The sequence below is a fragment of the Vicugna pacos genome, chromosome 25 (genome assembly GCF_048564905.1).
Source record: "Vicugna pacos chromosome 25, VicPac4, whole genome shotgun sequence".
NCBI classification, from domain to species: domain Eukaryota; kingdom Metazoa; phylum Chordata; class Mammalia; order Artiodactyla; family Camelidae; genus Vicugna; species Vicugna pacos.
The window spans coordinates 23994790-24016068 of record NC_133011.1 but is presented as its reverse complement, the minus strand read 5'-3'; the positions used below and the strand labels follow the sequence as shown (position 1 = coordinate 24016068).

Here is a 21279-nt window from a genome sequence, read left to right as displayed (position 1 = left end):
TTTCTTTAAAATTTGAAAAGACGTGAGTTGTGGCATGCTAAGCCAGCTTTCTCATTTTTTTCTCCCCTAAATCCCCTGAGAATGATTTTATAATCCCACTTGTTGGAAGATCTCTGAGGGCTGAAGGCACCTACTCCACCCATGTCTTCATTATCAAATATTTATCAGGAACTTAGGCGCCCGTGTTTATGTGCACGGAATATTTCTTCTCCACTCAGAAGCTTTGTTTACGGACAAAATGAGCTTTCTCAATACACAGTTTGATTACTGACAAATCCAACTGCAAAGCTTTGGACATGTTGGATATAATTGAGTTTTTCCATCATTAATACTGCTCAGATATTAATTCAACATAGGGACCTGAGGGACGCCAAACAATTTCCAGGAAGCTGCTTGACTTTAATCAAGATTATTGCACTTTTTCCTTGGGTGACCTAAGCTTGTTCTTGGCACCCGTGAGCGCAGAGCACTGGTTGTCTCATAGAGTTTCAGTGGCTTCTACCCAGGAGATTTATTAGTTTTGAACCTTGGGGATAATTCCATAAGAATGTAATTCTTGTCCTCCTTGAAAGAACAGAATGTCGCTTGTGTAGGGCTGTTCTTGTTATGCGATAAAACCAGTGGTTCCCAAATTGTGGAATTGTAGCCGTCTGTAGGTAGGGTTGTCAGATTAAGGAAAAAAAAAAATTGACAACAACAAAGAAAACCCCAGGATGCCCCAGTTGAATTTCAATTTCAAATAAACAAGAAATACTTTTTTTTTTAGTATAAATACGTCCCAAATACTGAAAATACTAAAAATAATATTATCTCTGGCAAACCTACCTGTACGGTTGTATCAGGGGTTAGAATGTTGATAATTTGTTAATATTTCAAAAGTCTACGAAAATAATACATTTACTCAAGGGAGACTTCAGAGGTTCCTGAAAATGTTAAATTGCCTTGATTTTGATTGGCATTTTTTGGACCCAACTTGAAAGCCCGAGTCATCTCAAGCTGAAACCGTGATGATATTTCCGTGTTTGACGACTTGTATTCTGCGGAACACGCAAAGCACGTGCATTGTCTCACGTAATTGTCTCACGTAATCCTCAAAACCGGGGGTTGGAGAGCTACAGCTTGCACTGGCTATTTTGTAAATAAAATTTCACGAGACCCCAGCCACCTCTGTTTGTTTCTGCTTAGTCTGTGGCTGCTTTCATGCTACGACAGTAAATTGAGTGGTTGTGACAGGAGATTGTTATATGACCCGCAAGACCTAAAATATTTACTGTTTGGCCCGTTACAGGAGAGGTTTGCCTACACTTGCTTAAAACCACCCTTTGAAGGAGTTGCCATTCTTCCCATTTTTAGAATGAAAAACATAAAAGCCTGCAGAAGTTTAAATAACTGGGCAAGGTCTCTCAGCTCTTAGAATTCAAACCCAGGTCAGCTGAGTTCCAAAACTTCTGCTCTTAACTACAGCTGACCCTAAGGCTGATGGTCAATTCCTTTTATCCTAACTGGGTTTAACAATGGGGAAACTGATCTGTGATTTCTAATGGAATGCTATCCATCTCAAAGATAAGGCAGAAGGAGTGGGGTAGCGGTTAAGCACTCAGGTTCTGAAGCCACACTGCCTAACTGCAGCTCTACTACTTAATTTCTCTGTATCTCAGTTTCTTCCCCTATGAATTACCGATGATGGCTGTAGCTAGATGCGTGATTGATGCTGGGGTCAAGTGAGACGATGTCTAAAATGCTGAAAGGGCATTTGACATGTGGTCCACCAGTCACTTACTATTTTTATTTCAAACAACTATCATTTCAAAGTCAGAGTGAAATAAAGAGTTTGGAAAAGTTGGGATCACCTGGGTTGGCTAACAGAACAGAGCACAGTGGCCCCTGCTTGTCAGATAACAGCTAGGAAAGATGTCTGGCCAGCTCCTTTATACAGGTATACCTCATTTTATTTGCTTTACTGTGCTTTGCAGATATTGCATTTTTTTTAAAACAAACTGAAGGTTTGTTGTAACCCTGGGTGGAACAAGTCAATTGGCACCATTTTTCCAACAGCATTTGCTCACTTTGTGTCTCTGTGTCACATTTTGGCAATTCTTGCAATATTTCAAACTTTTTCATTGTTACTATATGATCTGTCATCATTGATCTTGAATGTTGCTGTTGCAAAAAGGTTATGACTAGCTGATGGCTCAAATGATAGCATTTTTTAGCAATAATGAATTTCTTAATTAAGGTATATGCATTGATTTTTAGATGTAATGCTATTGCACACTTTATAGACTACAGTATAGTGTAAATGTAATTTTTATATGCACTGGGAAACTAACAAGTTTGTGTGACTCGCTTTATGGTGGCATTTGCCTTATTGCAGTGGTCTGGAACCAAACCCACAGTATCTCCGATACTATGTGCTGTGAGAGATGTCTTTGGTCTGAGCACGTCTTGTAGTCCTCGGTTGGCCATGTTTACCTTGGGAAGGCGTGTTATGAGATGTTACAGGATGTTCATCCAGTGCTTGCTGGACCTTAAACCCCTTATTACTATTACCCCTGATATTTATAGCCCTAATATCCACTCCCAGTGGCTCCAAATTGACTAAAAATATAGCCAGGATGCCAGAGAATAACCTTCTTAAATAACACAAGACAGGCAATTGTCCTCAGAAACACCTCAATCTATAATTTAAACCTTAGGCAAAAACTAGAAAAAAAAATCAGTTTTTACCAGTATTCCTCAACCTCTAAAGCGTATTTTGTGTCTGGAGTCACTATGAATAAAGTCTGTATGTAGAGCGTGTTAAATATATTAGAAAAGCCTCGATCTTTTGAAGAGATTAAGCAATAAAGTTGTTTCCTGAGAGTGAGGGAAGTGGAAGGCTTGAAAAGACTGGAAAAATTTGCGACATTGTGTACAAACTGTTCAAGGGCTAGTCAATATGAAGTAATTAAAGACATGGCGAGACTCCTGGAGACTTGGCTTTGCAAAAATGGAGTGGCATGAGTGTGCGTGGCCATTGTCAGCAGGGTTTTGCAATTTCCTCGCATGTCTTGGGTGCATGGAAACAGGAGAAAGAAAGTGACATTATTTTTCTAGGGGTGGGGCTTAGCCCTCCTCTAGGATCTAGGGAATTCTTGAGAACTCTAGCCTTGGGGATGGAAGGAAGTGGTCCCAGCACCCTTGCTGCCATTTGACACAGCATAAGGCTACAGGATGGTTGCCTGATCCCTTTTCTCCTCTGTCTCAACTCTCCACACTGATTGCATCTCCCTTCCTCTCTCTCCGCCATCCACTTCCTTCTTTAGTGTATTTATCCAACACTAAGGAATGTCTCTGTGTGCCAGGCACTGTGCTAGGCTCTGGGGATTAAAGGGAAGAGGCACGCACTTAGTTCCTAACCTTGTGGAGCTTACAGTCTAGTGTGAGAGGCACACATGCTAAGAGTTAAAGTAAGTACTGGAAGGCATAAAGGTTGGGACAGAAAGAGAACAATGAGGTGGGGGAAGCAGGGGGTCGTCTGGTTGGGATCAGGAAGGCCTCTGTCTTGAGCTGAGAACTAAAGACTCGGTGAGGGCGGAGAAGTCTGAGTTACAGCTTCCAAACTCAACCAGCTAGTCAGTAAGAAGCAGCCTTGAAGTTTGAACCCAGGTTTGCCTGACTTTGAGAACTATCCACTCTTCACCAAATCCTAACCAAAAAAGAATGATACTCGGTTTCAAAATGTTTACATTCAGATCTGCCGTCCTCTCATGAAGCAATCTGAACAACAGTAGGGAGAGAGATCGTTCGTTCATTTGCCCATTCTTGTCGTTTGCGATGGGTTAGCCGCGATGTGGATGTAAGTGCCAAGCGCAGCTGTGAGCACCAGCGCTGAGGGGTGCTGAGGAAAGCATTGTTAGCCCGGAGCTGGGTGATGCAGCCGGAGTCTGCAAGCTCTTCAAATGCATCACAATGCCCTCTTTGCTCCATAGGATCCTGGCCCTCATTAAAATGCAAGGCATGTGCATCCCACTTTATTCCTTTCATTCCCAGACAAACACAAGTCTGAGAAAGAGGCAAACAAGTCTGTCCAGGTCATAAGTCTGCTTGGAAATGTGGATGTTTTGGGGAGGTTAGGCTGATGCTAGCAGGTTACCATTGCACTGTGAACTCTGAATGTCATTCGGCACTCTGGGGTTCAAGGGTAATAGTTCCCGCAGTGCTAATTACACACTGCAACCCACTGCCAAGGGAGGTTAAGCAGGTCTGAATGACAGAGTTGGCAGCCATCTTTCTTGGGTGTTTGGATTTCTAGCTGTCTGGGGAATGCAGCTGGTCCAGATGTAGAAAGTTCCACACTTTCCATACCAGATGTGGAACTTTCAGGAGATGATGGAGATGTAATTCCTGTCTTCAAGGAACTCTTAGTTTAGTAGGAAAAATTTTTACTGTAACAAACTCAATCCAGGAGGCAAGTTGTGGTGAAACAATTAGGGACTTCGAACCATTCACACTGGGTTTAAATCCTTTCTCCACCATTTACTGTGTAGCCTTGAGCAAATTATATCTTTTTCTTTTTTGGGGGGGGAGGGGTGTAATTAGGTTTATTTATTTATTTTAATGGAGGTACTGGATTGAACCCAGGACCTCGGGCAGGCTAAGCATGCGTTCTACCGCTGACCTATGCTCTCGCCCAAATTATTTCATCTTTCTGAGTCTTGGTTTCTTCCTCATAAAATGGGATTCTATAGCTACTTCATGCCATTAAGTAACTAGCTTAAGAGATGGTAACTTTTCATCACTATTGCTATATTTATTACTGTTGTCATCAGAATAGGGCAAATTCTGTTCTAACAGTGGGTGACTTTGGGCAAATTATTCAAACTGTAAAATAGGATAATTCAAACGGCCTTATGTGTGTGGGTCAAGGGCTAACTGCTTTCTCTCATCATTCTTACTACTGTTTTTTAGTCTTTATTCATAGCTCTTATTACTCATTGATATGCTTATGTATTTTATGTCTTTTCCTATCCCCCAAAAAAGTAAACTCCAGGAGCAAGTATTTGGGTTCTTTTGCTAATTGCTCGGGTTTTTTGTGCCTAAACACAATGCCTGGACCATGATATATTCTCAAGAAAATATTTGCTATGTAAGTGGATGAACAACTGAGTGAATGAATGCTAAACCCTGGTTAATTATTTAGCAAGTGGTACGCTCCTGGCACACAGTAGCTGTTATTATGCTTAAGGTCATTATCAGGGTTAGAATATGGTACATGCCAGGCCAGGAACCAATACAGAAAGATTGCTCCTGGCTCCGGCAGGCGGTGATCTGTGTTCTTAGCACTGGCCTCTCATCCACTGTGTTGTAGTTGAAACAACTGGGTCATTGTCAATAGTAAGGTCACATGAGATTAATTGCAAAAATAAGAGCTTCAGAATTTTTAATCAATTCTCAGAAAGAAGGTGAAACAGCTACAGAAAGAGAGGGAAGGCTGGGAAAACGACAAAATAGCATCTTTCGCAAAATATTTTGTCACATGAAGCCATGGGCTACAAGTCTCTGACCGAGATTTACCCAGCTCCAAACCTAGAAGGCACGCAGAAGCAGCTGCTTGGGTCAGATGACACAGAAGGAGTGCGTTGGGAAAAACCAAAACCCCCAAAAACCCAAAAACCTCAAGTACCTTTCAGTTTTGAGACTGGAAGAATTTCTTTTAAAAATAATAGGACAAAATACATCATAGCAGAGTGGACTACAGCAAGAAATACCTGGGAGCTGGACTCTGGTTAGGCAGATCTGAGTTTGAACAAACATGTGTGTATTTGGGCAAATTACTTAAAACTTGTGTGAACCTCTGTCAAAAAGAGAAACCAATATGTTCTTTGCAAGACTGAGAGGATTCAGTGAGATTATTTCTGTACAATGCCTGGCACAGTCTAGGTGCTCCAGGGATGGTAGCTGTTGCTATTAACAATGAACACTACCTGGATTAATTTGCTTAATGCCCACTACCGTCCTGTGAGGAAGGTATCATTCATTGTACATATGAGGAATGGAGGTCTAGAGAGGTTTCCTAACGCGGGCTAGCTAGCGACTAAGCCCGACAGCCCAGGATTTTCTTAATTAACAAGTTGTATAACATCTCTCGTAAGAGCAACAGAAGCTCAGTGGGACAACGGAAGGTCCAGAGCTTCTGCATTCTCTTGCATAATACTCACTGCAAGTTGAGGTTATTGGATTTCAACTTTGCAGTGGCTGTCTGTCTGCAAAGGATTGTAACAGACCTAATAAGGCTGGGAGAGGCTGTGTAAGGTCAGCATGTCTCATGCCTGTCTTCCTGATCCATCCAGAAGTAGATCGTTTCATTTCTTAAGTCCATCAAATGATGAGGTGAAAGGTGTTTCTCTTTTTCTTAGTCCAGCCCTGACCATGTTTCCTTTCATTGGCATAAATTAAATTGCACATGCCAATTATCTATCTATACCTATCTGTATCTATATGTATCTTTCCTTCAGGAGACGAAATAGTAAGAACAAAGTGTGTGTAAGGATCCTTACCTTTCCCTTTGATTTGCTCAGGAAAAAAAATAAAACCAAGTTCTGGTTATTTAATTTAATTTGAGTGGCTCTTTGCTGGTCATTACAGAGAAAGGGAACTCAGGTCCTCAAGAGAGTTTAAGAAGAGAGGAAAATAATAGATGATTGGAGTTGGAAAGAACCTTAGATGTTGTACAGCCAGTCTTTTTTTGAATTTAGAGATTTCATAAGAATTCCTGATCAACGTTTTATTGAGTGGTAACCATGAGTACATATTTTATAAAAGAACTCTGGCAGCACCAAGGGCTACTGATTTTTCCTTATCATTATCGATTACATTATTATATTTCTTCTCCCACTAGGATGTGAACTCCATGGGGCAGAGGCTTTGTTTTGTTTACTTTGCATTCCCAGTGCCAGAGATATACTGTGTGCTCACTAAAAGCTTGTTGAATAAATGAACAAATGGATGAGTGAATTAATGAGTGGAGTGGATAAGAGGGACTCCTCATCGTCTCGCTCAGGCCTCTCTCAGTGCCATCTAGTTTCGACGTGACCTACTTGAATGAGACATCCAGAAGTGAAAACGGGCCAGAGGGAGTCCAGGCAGTGCTAGGCTCAGCTGAACTTTTCTCTCCTGGATCTGGTGGTAATTGTTCAGCAAAGGTGCCTAAGGTAGAATGAGGTCATTTCGGGTTGTAGTCAAGCCTGAGCTCCTATAGAACTTGCAGGTAACAAAAATTCCCAGCTTTCTTTGACAAACATTGTTTTCAATTCAGATCTCTCATAGAGTGAAGTCATGTAACTGAATTTCGTATTCTATTTCAAGAATGCTATCCCAGACAGATTGATCTGGCTCTCTCTCTCTCTCTTTTTTTTTTTAAACCTCTTGACTTCAACCTGTCAAGATATTGTTGAATTTTGATTCAGTCCCTGGTACATAGCACAGGGCAGCTAGCTGTTGCTGGTATATTGTCTTTGAGAATACACCCATATCCATGATTCAGGAATCCGGAGGCTACCATCTCTGTCATCCCCATAGATGTCTCCTAGTGCTTAGCAGGCTGGAGAATAGACACTGAAATCATGTTTCAGAAGACCTCCCATTTCCACAATCTTGTTTGCACAGAGAAACAGCCAGAAGGGGCTGGAAGACTGATCCTGTCTTAATTCTGCTGTTCAAATCTCTTGTGCCTGAAGACAGTTTCAGTAGCATAACTGGCAGAGTCTATAAACTGTATCCATAACTCATCCTACAAAACACCCTGCAAGACAGGAGGGTGCCCTGGAAGTGGTCTAGAGATTGAAGGAGCCAGTTCTCAGTGTCTTCCACTCATGATCATTGCATGCCTCTAGGATAGAACACACCAGAGTGTTTTAACCAACTGTTGACTTCCATTCCTTCCAACTAACACATGCTTTTCATCTCAATATGCCTGATATTAAGTACTTGGCACAGAGTAAGCTTTCACTTAGCTTATATCGTAGCGAGTACTTACTAAATCTGTGTTGAATCAACACTATATGAATTTGTAAACCTCTCGTGTTCCAAAATTTACAGCCATTCTCTAACAATGACCCGCATTCTCTCTGATCTCTTGGGGACTTTGACATGACATGGCTGTGATGCCCACAGCTCTGATCACTTCCTCATTATCAATCAATTCTTTTTTCTGGGGGGGTCAGAGCAAGGTCAGTCCAAAATAGAAGTGAATCTGTGGCTTCTGATATGTGCCGAAATAGGAAACAGTAGGAAGCATCAAGACTTATCAAAAACATCAGATTCTATGCTTTTAATAGACTCATGTTTCTTTTAGAAAATAGTTGAAATTCACATTCCTTTTAGATCCTGCCAGTTTTGTAATCCTCATTGGGAAATCATGGACAAAAGAGGACTCCCCCACTTAATATGTACTTGAACTTGGGCAAGTTGCCTGCTATATTTGAGTTTGTTTTCTCTTATATTGGCAATGATAATACTGTGAAGAGTTTTATGAGGATTAAATAAGGTAATATGCAAATGTCTCTGGTTATGTTGCCTGGCAAAGGGCAGGCACTTACTAAGTACCAGCTGCCACTCATGGAGCGTGTGGTCCATGCCAGGTATGGTACCTCTCCTGCACACTTGCTCTCCCCTTTCCTCCACCCAGTCCTGAGCTGTCCTGATCTCCCAGCCAGAGCTCCCTTAGCTCTGTGACCTTGCCTATGAGCAGACTTTCATGGTAGCAAAATGAGAAGAGTGAGCAAAAGTTGATTCTTCTAACTCATAGGCCTGTTTATTTTTTTTTTAAAGAAATGTTCTTCAAATGCAAGGCATTTAAAAAAATTTGTGGTATAATCAACATATAGCATTATAGTCATTTCAAGTGTGTAATAATTATTTGATATTTGTGTATATTGAGAAATGATCACCGCAATAAGTCTAGCTAACATCCATCGCCTCATGTAGTTACAAAATTTTTTTCTCATGATGAGAACTTTTTTGATCTACTCTCTTAGCAACTTCAAATATGCAGCACAGTATTATTAACTACAGTCACCATCCTGGACATTATATCCCCATGACTTATTTATTGTATCATTGGACGCTTGTACCTTTTGATCCCCCTTCATTCATTTTATCCACTCCCACCCCCCACCTCTGAAACCACCAATCTGTTCTCTGTATCTATGAGCTCTTTTTTTTTTCTTTTTTTAAAGATTCCTCCTGTAAGTGAGATCATACAAGTATTTGTCTTTCTCTGTCTGACTTACTTCACTTAGCATAATGCCCTCAAGGTCCATCTCTGTTGTTCCAAGTCACTGTTCTTAAATTCCTGCAACTGTCCCACAGACTCTGATTACAGTTTGTTGCCATTAAGATTCAAGCCCCTTGAGATCTGTGGACAGAATGATGTGGCTACTACGCTCTGGGTCCTCTTCTTAGGCTATTTCATTTGAAAGTAAAATGAAGCAGGAAACTGATGAAAGCAAAATGGCAGAGACCCTGAAGTTCTCTGAAAGAGTCCCAGGAAATCCTCCTATTTTTAGGAAAGTAGAGGGTTTCATCACACATAGGGGCTGGTTGAAATAGGCCCACACCACAACTCCAATGCTTCAGTTTTCCTCTTAATTATCAGGTTTGGAGGGTAACTGAGGTGACTCTGGAGACAGCTCTGAAGGCACTGACCTAAGAGCTACAGATCAGGATTAATGGTCCTTTTCTGTGGGTCCAAATGCGTTGGAATTTGCTTCACTGCAGGAATAATCTCACTAGCTCTTTTTTTTTTTCAAGCAGCATTTTTTTTTTCTTGAGATAGAATTTATAAACCATAAAATCCATCCTTTTAAACTGAACGTTTCAGTGGTTTTCAATACACTCTCAGAGATGTGTGAATACCGCCGCAATGTAATTTTAGGATATTTCCATCACTCCCAAACAAAACTTCATATCCAAATACAGTCACTTCCACATGACTCGACAACCACTGATGGACGTCCTTTCTCTATAGATTTGCCTATTCGAGATATTTCATCTAAGTGGAGTCACACAACATGTGGCCTTTGTGTCTGGCTGTTTTCACTTAGCATGATGTTTTCAAGGTTCATCCATGTTTTAGCAGGCATCACTCCTTTTCATAGCTGAATAACATTGAATTGTATGGATAGACCAAACTTTGTTTATCCATTCATCAGATGATCATTCTGCTATGAACATTTGTGTTCAAGGTTATATGTAGACATATGTTTTCTTTTTCTTTTTTAATTAATTAAATTATTTATTTTACTTTCTATTTATTATTTTTGTTTCAGTGGAGGTACTGGGGATTGAACTCAGGAGCTCATGCATGCTAAGCATGTGCTCTACCAGTATATCCACCTCCTAGACATATGTTTTCAATTCTCCTGGGTATGTACCTAGCAGTGAAATTGCTGGGTCGTTTGGTAACTCTGCCTTTAACACTCTGAGAACCTGCCAAACTGTTTTCCAAAGTGGCTGCACCATTTTTAAATCCTATCAATAATATATGAGGGTTCCAACTTTTCTACATCCTTCCTAATGCTTATTATTTTCTGTCTTTTTAATTCTAGCCATCCTAGTGGTTGTGAAGGGGTACATACTTATTTCATTGTAGTTTTGATTTGCATTTCCCAAATGACTAATGATATTGAGCATCTTTACATGTACTTATTGTCCATTTATATATCTTCTTTTTAGAAACATCTATTCTAATCATTTGAACATTTAAAAAGTTGGGTTATATGTCTTTTTATTTCTGAGTTGTAGGAGTTCCTTATATATTCTGGATACTAGACCCTTGTCAGATATATGATTTGCAATTTTTTTTCCCATTCTGTGGACCATCTTTTCACTTTCTTCCCATCTTGAAAATAATGCTTTCCAATCCATGAACATAATTGTCTTCCCATTTATTGAGGTCTTCTATAATATTGTTCAATTATTCCATCTAGTTTTCAATGTAGAAGTCTCACACTTCTTTTGTCAAAATTGATTACTAAATATTTTAGATTTTTTGGTACTATTGTAAATGCAATTGCTTTCTTAATTTCATTTAAAATTGTCCATTTTTAACATTAACTTGTATCATGCCATCTTTCTGAATTCATTTATTAGTTCTAATACTTTAAAAAAATGGATTCATAAATTCATGTCATCTGTGACTAACGGTAGTTTTATTTGTCCCCTTTTGATTTTAATGCCTTATATTTGTTTTTCTTGCCTAATTGCTCTACCTAGAAGTGCAGTGTTGAATAGAAATGGTGAGAGAAGACATCCTTGCCTTGTTCCTGATCTTAGAGTGGACGAATTCAGTCTTTCCCTATTAAGTATGATGTTAGCTATGAGTTTTCTGAACAAGTCTTTTATCAGGCAGAGGAAGTTTCTTTCTATTCCTACTTTGCTGAATGTCATTCATGGTTATTTGATTTCAGGGGGAATCACAGAAATGGCAGTTTTGCTTCCTCCCCAAGATGAGACCATTGTGCTGCTAAGCATGTGACGATGCCATTCCAGTAGAAAGCATGAACTTCCTTTTAGGCTTACGTTCAAACGCATTTCTTGAGTTGAAGCTCAAATTCATGGGGCTTTCCAATCCAAATGGGGGGGAATTTATTACTGTGGTTGAAACCTGTGCCTTCAGAGATCTCTCCAGAATCACTGCGCCCTTTGCCAAGGAAGTGCTGCTCATTTTCTCTCGAGGTTGGAGACAATGTGAGAAAAGTGATTCAGAATATTTCTAACTTTAATCCACATATAATCTCTCCTTAAGTAAAGTGAATTCTCCTAGAACCTTTGTCACTACCAAGCAGCTATTATGTGCACAGCCTTTTGCTACCTACTAAGACCATGACAGCAGATGATACAGTCTTTATCCTCATGTATTTAATAATGGCTAAAATTTGTGTTTTCTATGTTCAAATACTGAGCTACCTGCTTAACATGCATTGTATCATTTGATCTCCGTATCAACCCTGTGTGATATGAACTATTATTATTGTTAAAAGAAATCTGACTTTTCGGGAAGTTAAGCAAGATCTCATGCTTGAAAGTGGCAGACCCAAGTTGGTTGGACTCCTTAATCCAGATTCTTATTCTCTATACTATGTTGTTTCTTTCCCCTGCTCTTTGGGAATTTATATTCTTATTGCTGAGGCAAGAAACACTTAAGTAAAACAGGGAACACTAAAGAGACAATTGATAAACATCTCGAGTAGAATCTGGAGGTTCTTGAACAGTGGGTGTTGTAGTTGTGACGTGGGTTCTTGTGAAGATTTTGAGCCTTGGGGAAGGCCATGGATTGACTGAGATTGGAATGAGCACAATGGAAAGAGGAGCAGCATAAGAAGTATGGAAATTAGCTTGGACTTCCTGGGGGAAGAGATCGACTGGAGGGAGAGTTTTCTGTCATTCATCAGTGGAAGATTTGATCTGGGGGCAATTTGGGTCAAATTTTGGTGTGTGTGTGTGTGTGTGTGTGTGGGTATATGAATATTACAACAAAGGGTAGGGTTTAGAGAAATATTTAAGTAATAGAATCAACTTAGTTATTATTTTGTTTGTTTGTTTTTATAAATTGCACTCCTTGAATTTCCACATCTCTGAGAAAGTACCATAGGGAGAGGGGAGGTGGCTGCTTAGATGGGATCCTGGCTTCCCACTCCCACTAGAGCAGCTCCAAATTTAGTTGTTGATGTTCATTTTGAGATTATACTGGAAAATCAGGTTTTAGCCAAAAAGTCATTTATTGGAGATAATCATTATTTTCTCCTTTGATTTATTGCTGTGATAAATTGCATTGAGAGATTTATTAGTATTGAACTATCCTTTCATTCCTGGAGTAAACTATATTATGCTTATAATGTGCTCCGAGATTCTGTTTATATATAATTTCGCATCAACATTAGTAAATGAGATTAGCACCCCCCCCACCAAAAAAAAAAGAAAATAAATCAGGTTTTAAAGCTTAAAAAGGGTTTCAAACCACTGAGTTAGCCCAATAATCCTGCCCTACAGATGAATAAACATGGGCTTAAAGTGACACAGCTAGTTAATAAGAGAGCAAAAATACAAGGTCACGTTCCAATTTAAATTTGTTGGTACCAACTCCTTCATTTGACAAACATTTATTGTCCATCTGTTATATCCCAGGAAAGATGCAAAGCTCTGTGGAGTGCAAGGATGACTGGTCCCTACATTTGAAGAGATCACGAGGGACAGGGATGCCTAAAAAGAGATTATAGACAATGTGGGAGGCCCATTGCTCTGCATGGGAAGGGGCAAAATCAGGGTGTGCTTCATAGAGGAGTGATACCTGACCTGAATCTTCACGAATGTGTTGTATTTGCCAGGGAGATTAGGGGGAGAAGAGCATTCTAGGCCAAAGCAGCACTGAATATTAAAGAATAAAGGTATGAGAAAGCACAGCTTAATCAAGGAATAGCAAATAGTTTTCTAATGAAGAAAACTTACAGTTTATTAAGCATTCCTCCATGCCAGGCATTGTGCTACACAATTTACATGGATTATTTCATGTAATACCCTTAAAAATCCTATGCGCTGGATACAGATGAGAAAACTGAGTCTTAGGATGGAGAAGTTATTCACGTAAGGGTTGCATAAGGTCTCACAGTTAAACAGTGGTAGAGCTTGGATCTGAATCCAGGGAGCTTAATTTTGGATTTAGAGTCCTATGCACCTTGCTAAGCAGTTTGGATTTTATCCTCTAGGTCAGTGGTTCTCAATCGTGCAGCAGAATCACCTGATGGGCTTATTAAAACATAAATTCTGGGCTTTGCCCCCGAGTTTCTGAGGTAAGACCCAAGGATTTGCATTTCGATCAAGTCTCCTGGTGCTTCTGACCTTGCTGGGGAATCACAGGTTGAGAGCTGCTGTGAAAGGAAGCTACTGGAAGGTTTTAAGTTTGAGGGGGAAACTCATTGGATGTTCCTGTATTTTCTGCAGAGCTCTCTGGGTAAAGGACGAGAATGAATGACAGGCTGGATAAGAGAGGCCACAGTGAAATGGTATTTGAAGAGGGCAGAGGACGCAAATGGGAGGAGCAGTTATGAGACGAATTTCTAATGTGTGTCCCGAAGGATGAAGCGGGAGAGATGTACCGAAAAGTGATCACCCGGGAAGATAGTTTTGGTACTCGTGGCACTTAGCAAGCTCTGGTGCAGGATGGCAATAACCGTGTTAAATTACAAACATTTACAGACACAGGATCTGATTAGAAACAAGAGGTGAAAGGATCGTAGTAGAACAAAAAGTGGCTCTAAGGCTTCCCTGGAAAGGAGTTGGAGCGGGAATTGTCTGTCTTGGACATGTCGAGTTGGGGCCCTCGTGTGGCCTCATCGAGAGAAATCCTGCTATGGTGGAAAGCGGACTAGCCTGGCTGAGGGGGCCCAGTTTCTAGACGTGGCTCGGTCACTTATTCTACCATTTTGGAGCTGTCACACACTCTTTGAACCTCCACTGCTTCACCTGCAAGCGGAGTTGACAATAGCTTCTCCGTCTGCTTGTGGTGAGGCTGGAGGGAAAAGGATGAGCGTTTTCAGGTTGATACTTTGAATCAAACAATTTTCTCTGGTCACATCCCCACCCATTTGTGCTCAGATAGGAGAAAGTCCACATGACAAAGGGAACTCAGACTTCTTTCATTTTCCCGGACTTTAACATGCATGTTTCAGAGCGGCCAAAAAAAAAAAAAAAAAAAAGACTTAAATTGAGTTTGAGCTTTAAAATATTTTAATATAAGCTAGAGTTCAGAAGAAAGCTGAGTTATTTCCTGGAAGTAATTCTTTTTAAACCTCAATTATGAATAAATATATTTTCAAGTGTTTCAAGTCCACTATAATTTAACTTTACATCAACTGCCTTGGAAGATTTTTTAAAACAACTGAAACATGTCTTAAAGCTATTAGTGAGATCCTTTATTTTAACTATTTAATTCTAGAGTGTGAGCAAGAATTTCTTATAATCCAGCTAAAACTTAAGAAGTGGCTTCATTGGTCATGATGATCATGGAGTAATCATTAACTCAGGGGTCACGTTTAACAGCTTGCTGCCCGTCGACCTCCATACCCAATGCATTAGCAAGTCTTTTCCCAGCTCTCCATCCTCTCCCTCTTCACTAACACATAATTCTCTTGCTGCGCAACGTCACTCACCATCTTTCATCTGGATTACTGCCATTGTTTCCAAACGAATCTACTGTATCCATTCTTGATGCCTTTCCAATTCATATCCACACCATACAAAGATTAACACTTCATATCTAATTAAACTTTCACCAACTTGAGCCCTTTAAAGGCTTTCCAAAGCTTTTAGGATGAGGTCAATATCATCTGATATGACAGATGAACTGACCACGTGAACTGACCTCTACTGACCTCCCAGTCTTACTTCACTCCACGCTCCGTGTCACTCTCCCTGCATTAGTCAAACCGGCTGTCTTCTCACCTGGTGGATGTGCAGTGCCTCCACTCAACATAGAAACTTTGCAGATCCCGTTCCCACTGCCTAGAATCCTTTCCTCCTCTCTTATCTGGTGGCTCCCACTATTCTCATCTCACAGTTCAATTGACACGTCACAAAGTCTTCCATGACCACATCAAACCTGAATTATATGTTCTCACAGCACCATTTACCTCTCTACTATGCTTGCCACAGCTGCAATTTTACACTGATTTCTGTGTCTATTTGATTGATATAGAGGGCAGGGGATGATGTTTGGTTTGGCTCCTTGTATAGTGCTAGTGCCCAGAAGAGTGCTTAGTACACAGCGGGAGCTGGTGAATATTTGTGCAATGAATGCATATTCTTCGAGAGTGTTCTGGTGCAGGGGCTCATGCTTACATTCCATTGGGAGTAAGTAATGCATAGAAGTTTATGATAGAAATTGAAGTCATTGAAAGATGTGACAGTGTTGATTTCAGCTTTCAGCTGTGTAATAACTAATAACACACGTCCTGTTTGCATTTGTATAGGCATATGCTATTTCTCTACTGGAGAACCCCCTGGGACCACAGATTACCCGTAAAACGTTGCCTCTGTGGTTTAAAATCTTAAGTGGTGTCTACTTTATACAAATATGCAGTCCTGGATTGTGAGAGCAATTGAGCCTGCTTGTTTTTCTATTAGCAGTCATATTTTTTTTGCTACGTGTAGATTGGACAAATCCCTTTTGTGAAAACTATTGTCCAGCTTTCATTCTGAATTTGCTCATAGTCCTCAACCACAGCAGAATTGAAAAACAAGAGTTTTTAAATGAAAGAGTTTTAAAACAGGAGAGAAAGAACACACATGGGGGCTGTTTTCTTACTCTCCTGCTGTACGTACTGTAGTGACTGCTACATGATACCCTTGATAATCAGGTGGTCAGAGACAGTCTAGCACCCTAGTCGTAGACGTATTCTGGGAATGGAGTTAAGTCGAGTCAAGGCGCCATGACTGCAGCTCATTCTGCACCATGAGAAGCTGGATATAGACAAAGTTTGAATTTGTTCATGCAAACTTCATAATTATTTCAGGAAGCAAGAATGACAGCCCTCAATTACATATCTTTCAAATATCACTGTTAACCTCAAGCCCTCTTACCTTAATCAGAGCTTGGGAACAAGGATTCACAGAACCATTTCATGAAAAGATGGACTGTGCATTTGTATAAATGCAACTACTGTATTGCAATTAAGCAATACACACGCCGCTGCTGCGTACCACCAGTAAAGTAAATAAAGCACTGTCCTGCTGCCTACAGTTTGGAGAGGATTCCCACGGAGGAACAAACAGCCACCGTTTGTCATTAAGACATCTAAACTGTGTCCAATTAGTAGTGAAGCCTATGACTGATATATTAAAATTATTTTATGAATTAGGCCAAGCAAGTCAACATTCAGGGCATAAATTAATTGATTGAGAGTAACTGATTCTAATGCTCTGTAGTCCTCACATTACTCGCATCAGACTAGCCTATTGCGTCAGTTCTTGTCTGGCTCCTAAACTCCCTCTGCCTTCTCCTCATCTCCTGGAGCTAATGAATCAGAATCTTGGTGGGCGGTGGGTATAAGTATTAACGTTTTAAACAAGCTCTCAGGATTATTCTCATGCCCAGTAAAGCTTGAGAAGCACAGAAAGACTTTTAGGGCCTGAGACTGTTCTAAGATTTGTTTGGTTTTTCTTCTGCCAGGGGGCAGTGTTCTCTGAAACACGGCTGGATTAGCAAACCAAGCTGAAAGTTGATTTCAGGCTTTCTCGCTCGCTTTCTCGTCGACTGACCCAAACACAGGTGACCTTTTACCAAAATCTTAAATACCAGAGCAGGTGAACTTTCTTGATTTAGTTTTGTCATAAAGGTTTGGACTATATTTCAGTCCTTTTAGTTGAGTTTCTAGATGCTGTGGGATGTGTTACCTGGTGTTTTGGTTTTCTCAATTTTAGATAATAAGGGGTAATTTTATTTTGCGATTGATTTGATGCCCAAGGTAGGGACTTTGGTCATCCTCCCGACAGTTAATTGATAATGATGTCTTCGGTAAAATTCTGTTTAATTATGGTTAGATGGTGTGTGTGTGTGTGTGTGTGTGTGTGAGAGAGAGAGAGAGAGAGAGAATCTGTTCCGTATACACAATGAGCCAGCAGAAGATAAAGCTCTTTGGCAGAATGGTGAACAGATATAGTGGCTGAGCTCAGTGCTCTTAGATAATTGGTAACAAGTGCTGTACAGAAGCCAATTATGGATAAACTTAGCTATTACACTTAAGACTTTTCTCCCCTGCACAGCAACCATGCATGTCAAAAAAATTAATAGATAATGATCAGCTCCTGAGTCTAATTTTTTTCAAGGAGAGCCTTCATTGTCCTCAGGCTGGGTTTCTACCATCAAATGTCAGACAGATTCTAAAGTTGTTGGACTCCGGCGAGGGCTGGGGAGGTTGGAGTGCTGGGGAGGTTGGAGCGCTGGGGAGGCAGGTTTTTCTTTCCGGAACGTTTGGAACTCTGGGGTATACAGTGCAATCACAGGATTGCTTCTATAGGTTCCTTTTGACTTTACAGTTTTCCTTGCAAAAGCCAGCCTGCATTCTGAACTTGAACATAAAGAGTAGAAAAATCTCACGTGGGGTTAACATCTTTCATAAGCCTTGCCAAATGCCCGACCCCAAATCATTTCAGTATGGCACACAGACGAAAGTGAGACAGCTCTGCAGAGAAGTCCATAAGCCTGCCATCTCTGCAGGAGTGCAAAACGAAAAGGATTTTAGAAAGACAACTATAAGTCTATGTTTTCTTTTTCTCGATTAGCTGTTGCTAAATTCTAGAATGTATAATGAAACCCAGGCCTACTGTGCAATCCGCTGTAAACAAGTTCTTGCTTTTGTGCTATCAGGTTTTGTTTGAGCGGAGCCACGACTTCCTCGGTAATTTGTTGCGTGGTAAGCACCGCAGTTGTTTACGGGCAGGCATATGCTGTGGGCGAGAACGAGGGTCACCAGCCTGGCCAGAGAAAAAGCCAAGATAAGCTTTCTTCCCTCATCTGAATCCTGAAAGTGTACAGGATTTAAAGATTTTTCAGCTTGTGAGCCCTCAGTTTCTTTTAGAAGTCTCCTGATTGCCCACGAGCTTCGTTCAGGAGAATTTCATGTTCACAATAGCATCAAAGGACGCAGTGTTTGGTGGCTGGATGATAATTTATCTGGGAAAAACCTCGGGAAACAATTCTTTAAAGCTAAATGCTTGCTGCCATTGAGATGTCCTTCCTCAATTCAATCACTAGTAAAACCTCTCCATCCCACCCCTGCTGCCCCCCGCCCCCCCCCAAAAAACCCCAAGGAAGAAAGAGGCAGAGAGAACTGAACTTACTTGAGAACTTATTTGGTCCCTCCTCATAGGGCAGAAGAACTCTATGCTGCTTAGCTGGCATTCCCAATAGTTTGATAAAAGTTACTTCTCTCAAGTCTAACAACAACATGGGGGAAAAATAATGCTATCTCTTGTGTTTAGTTACAGTCTTGGGAGATTTCATTGTGAGAAATATCTGAAGAGGCAGGAGCAGCTGAGAATGTGGCAATAGGGACAGGGTCCTTTAAACTGCCAGAAAAATAAATACATGGGCAAGACAGAGAAAGTTATTAGCTTTACAAATTATAAAACTTTCCTTGTTTTTTGTTTTTTTTTAATGAAGTCGTGAAGTTGACGACATTGAATAACCACACTGTAAACCTTAAAAGCTGAGAGCCGGTAGAAAACCTTTTATGACTCTTGTTTCATTTTTATCGGAGAAAATCCATTTGGTTTCTTTTTTAAAAACCGTGTTTTTGGGAGGGAAGGAAAATGAGCATGCACTGTTATTGGCTACAGCGACATAAGAAACCCTTATGTTACCAGAGGAAACCACATGAAAGTATCTGTGTGTCAGGGGAGGGACCGATAGTGGGTGGAGGAGAGGAGAGGGATGTTTCAAGCTTCTTATGCTCAGAGCTGCGATTTGTGAACCAACCGTGATGAAATCAAGCTTCGGACAAATCAGAGGAGCCTGTCAACCTCCCAGGTGGGATTGCTTGTAGTTAATAGACTGAACTCAGAGCCCCAAAAAAGCAGTGCATTCAGGGTAGGCAAACAGATCACACTGCAAGAGGCTTTCCAAGAACCCTCTGCCATGGCCAGGAGAAACTCATTCCGGCTGTCTCAGGTAGGAGAATGACAGACTGACAGGGGAAAGCCTTGCTCTGCAGAGTTGCTTTCTGATTCCGAAATTTTCCTTTTTGTTTTTAAAAGGAAGACAGCGCTGTGTGGTGTGTTAGGGAGCGTGTAGGACTGGGTGGTGATGGTGAAGGCACTTGCCTTGCCTTCGTGGAATTTGATTTAGAGCTGGCTGGCTGCACTGACAATCTGGTCTCTTGATTCCCTTAGGTAATATCCCTGTTCACGTTTGCTGTTGGTGTCAATATCTGCTTAGGATTCACAGCAAATCGAATTAAGAGGGCAGAAGGATGGGATGAAGGCCCTCCCACAGGTAAGTGCAGCAACTATTCCCATGTTCAGTCCTTTTAAATATTATATATCGGGGGATCAATATCAGCTCATGAAAAAATTCATCTTTAACCTGGCAGTGTAACTTAGTCCTAGATTTCTCTGGAATAAAACCAGCTCTGTGTATAATTCTGGGGAGAGAATGTGATTTTAATGAGAGAATATTTTATGATCACTTCATGATAGACAACTGGCTATTTAAATCTCTGTCCTCTGAAATTTATAAGTGCTAAAATAAAGTTAAAGCTCTTGTGAATAGACAAGGCTGAAACAGAAGCGGTGAGAACAGGTGCTAGCTTCACATTAAAGATACATGAATTTGATTTATGGTCATGTGGCAGGGGATGTAGTATTTGACTCCAGAAAGTTCTGACCTGGAGAAAAAGAGGAATGGGAGTAAAGAAGGCAGGGAACTGTCTTTATGAAACTTCAGGACTATGAGATTAAGATTTACCTAAATCAGGAAAAATATAAAAGAGAGGAGGTGCTTAGAAGGGCTTACGAAATTGACTTGCACTCACTGATTTTCCTTTGGGCCTGAAGAGAGGTGGGTTTTAATAGTGTGTCCTGACCTCACTAACAGGACTGAAATGAAAGAGTTCCCTTTTACAATACACGGCACCATAAGCAGTGTGGGAATTCTTATAAAGGAGCTCCTTGTGCAGATGGAGGGGGCTTAGCTGGCCTGGTCTTAAGTAATGAGTTGGTTAATTTCCTGGAAATTGGAGCTGCTGATGGTTTTATAAATAAAAATTACATATTAAGTAACTGGTACTCTAGGGGGCAATATTTTCTTGACTTTCCCTGACATTTCAGCATGTTTGTCTGCCTTCCTGTGTGTTTTGTATTTCTCTGCACTGTATTTCTTGACCTGACTCTTATAAAAGACTGTCACCTGTCTCTGTTTAGCCAGCATGAGTTTTTATTAACCAAGTTATGATCCATACATGGATAGTATACTAAGCCTTCCTTCCGTCAAGTAGGTTACTTTTGAGTCAGGTTGAAAGAATTATATTAGAAGTAGTTTAATGTGTCCAAGTAGGGGGGTGCTTGGGGTGAAAAATGAGAAAATGGATCATAAACATTGCACCCTCTCCGGGGAGCCAAACGGACAAAATGAATTGTCTTATGTTGTGGAAGGGGAGGAGAGTAGGTCACTGGGCTGGAGAACCCCGTTTTTATTGGTAACAAATGCTCTCTTCAAAGACTTCATTCTCTTGTTCCAGACAAGTG

At 40.6% G+C, this 21279-nt stretch overlaps 1 protein-coding gene across 11 annotated transcripts in view; it reads left to right on the top strand.

Annotated features, from left to right (window-relative positions):
- The window catches only part of ENPP2 (ectonucleotide pyrophosphatase/phosphodiesterase 2), a 101120-nt gene that overhangs the window by 9026 nt on the left and 70815 nt on the right, over nucleotides 1–21279 (top strand). For 7 of the 11 annotated variants that reach the window (XM_031691280.2, XM_072949641.1, XM_072949640.1 and 4 more), the window contains one exon: nucleotides 19927–20029. In XM_031691280.2, coding sequence (XP_031547140.1) covers nucleotides 19927–20029 — 103 coding nt within the window. Of the gene's footprint in view, nucleotides 1–19578; nucleotides 19706–19926; nucleotides 20030–21279 lie in introns of those variants that run through there. The other 4 variants (XM_006211430.3, XM_006211429.3, XM_006211428.4 and 1 more) reach the window with 1 other exon arrangement.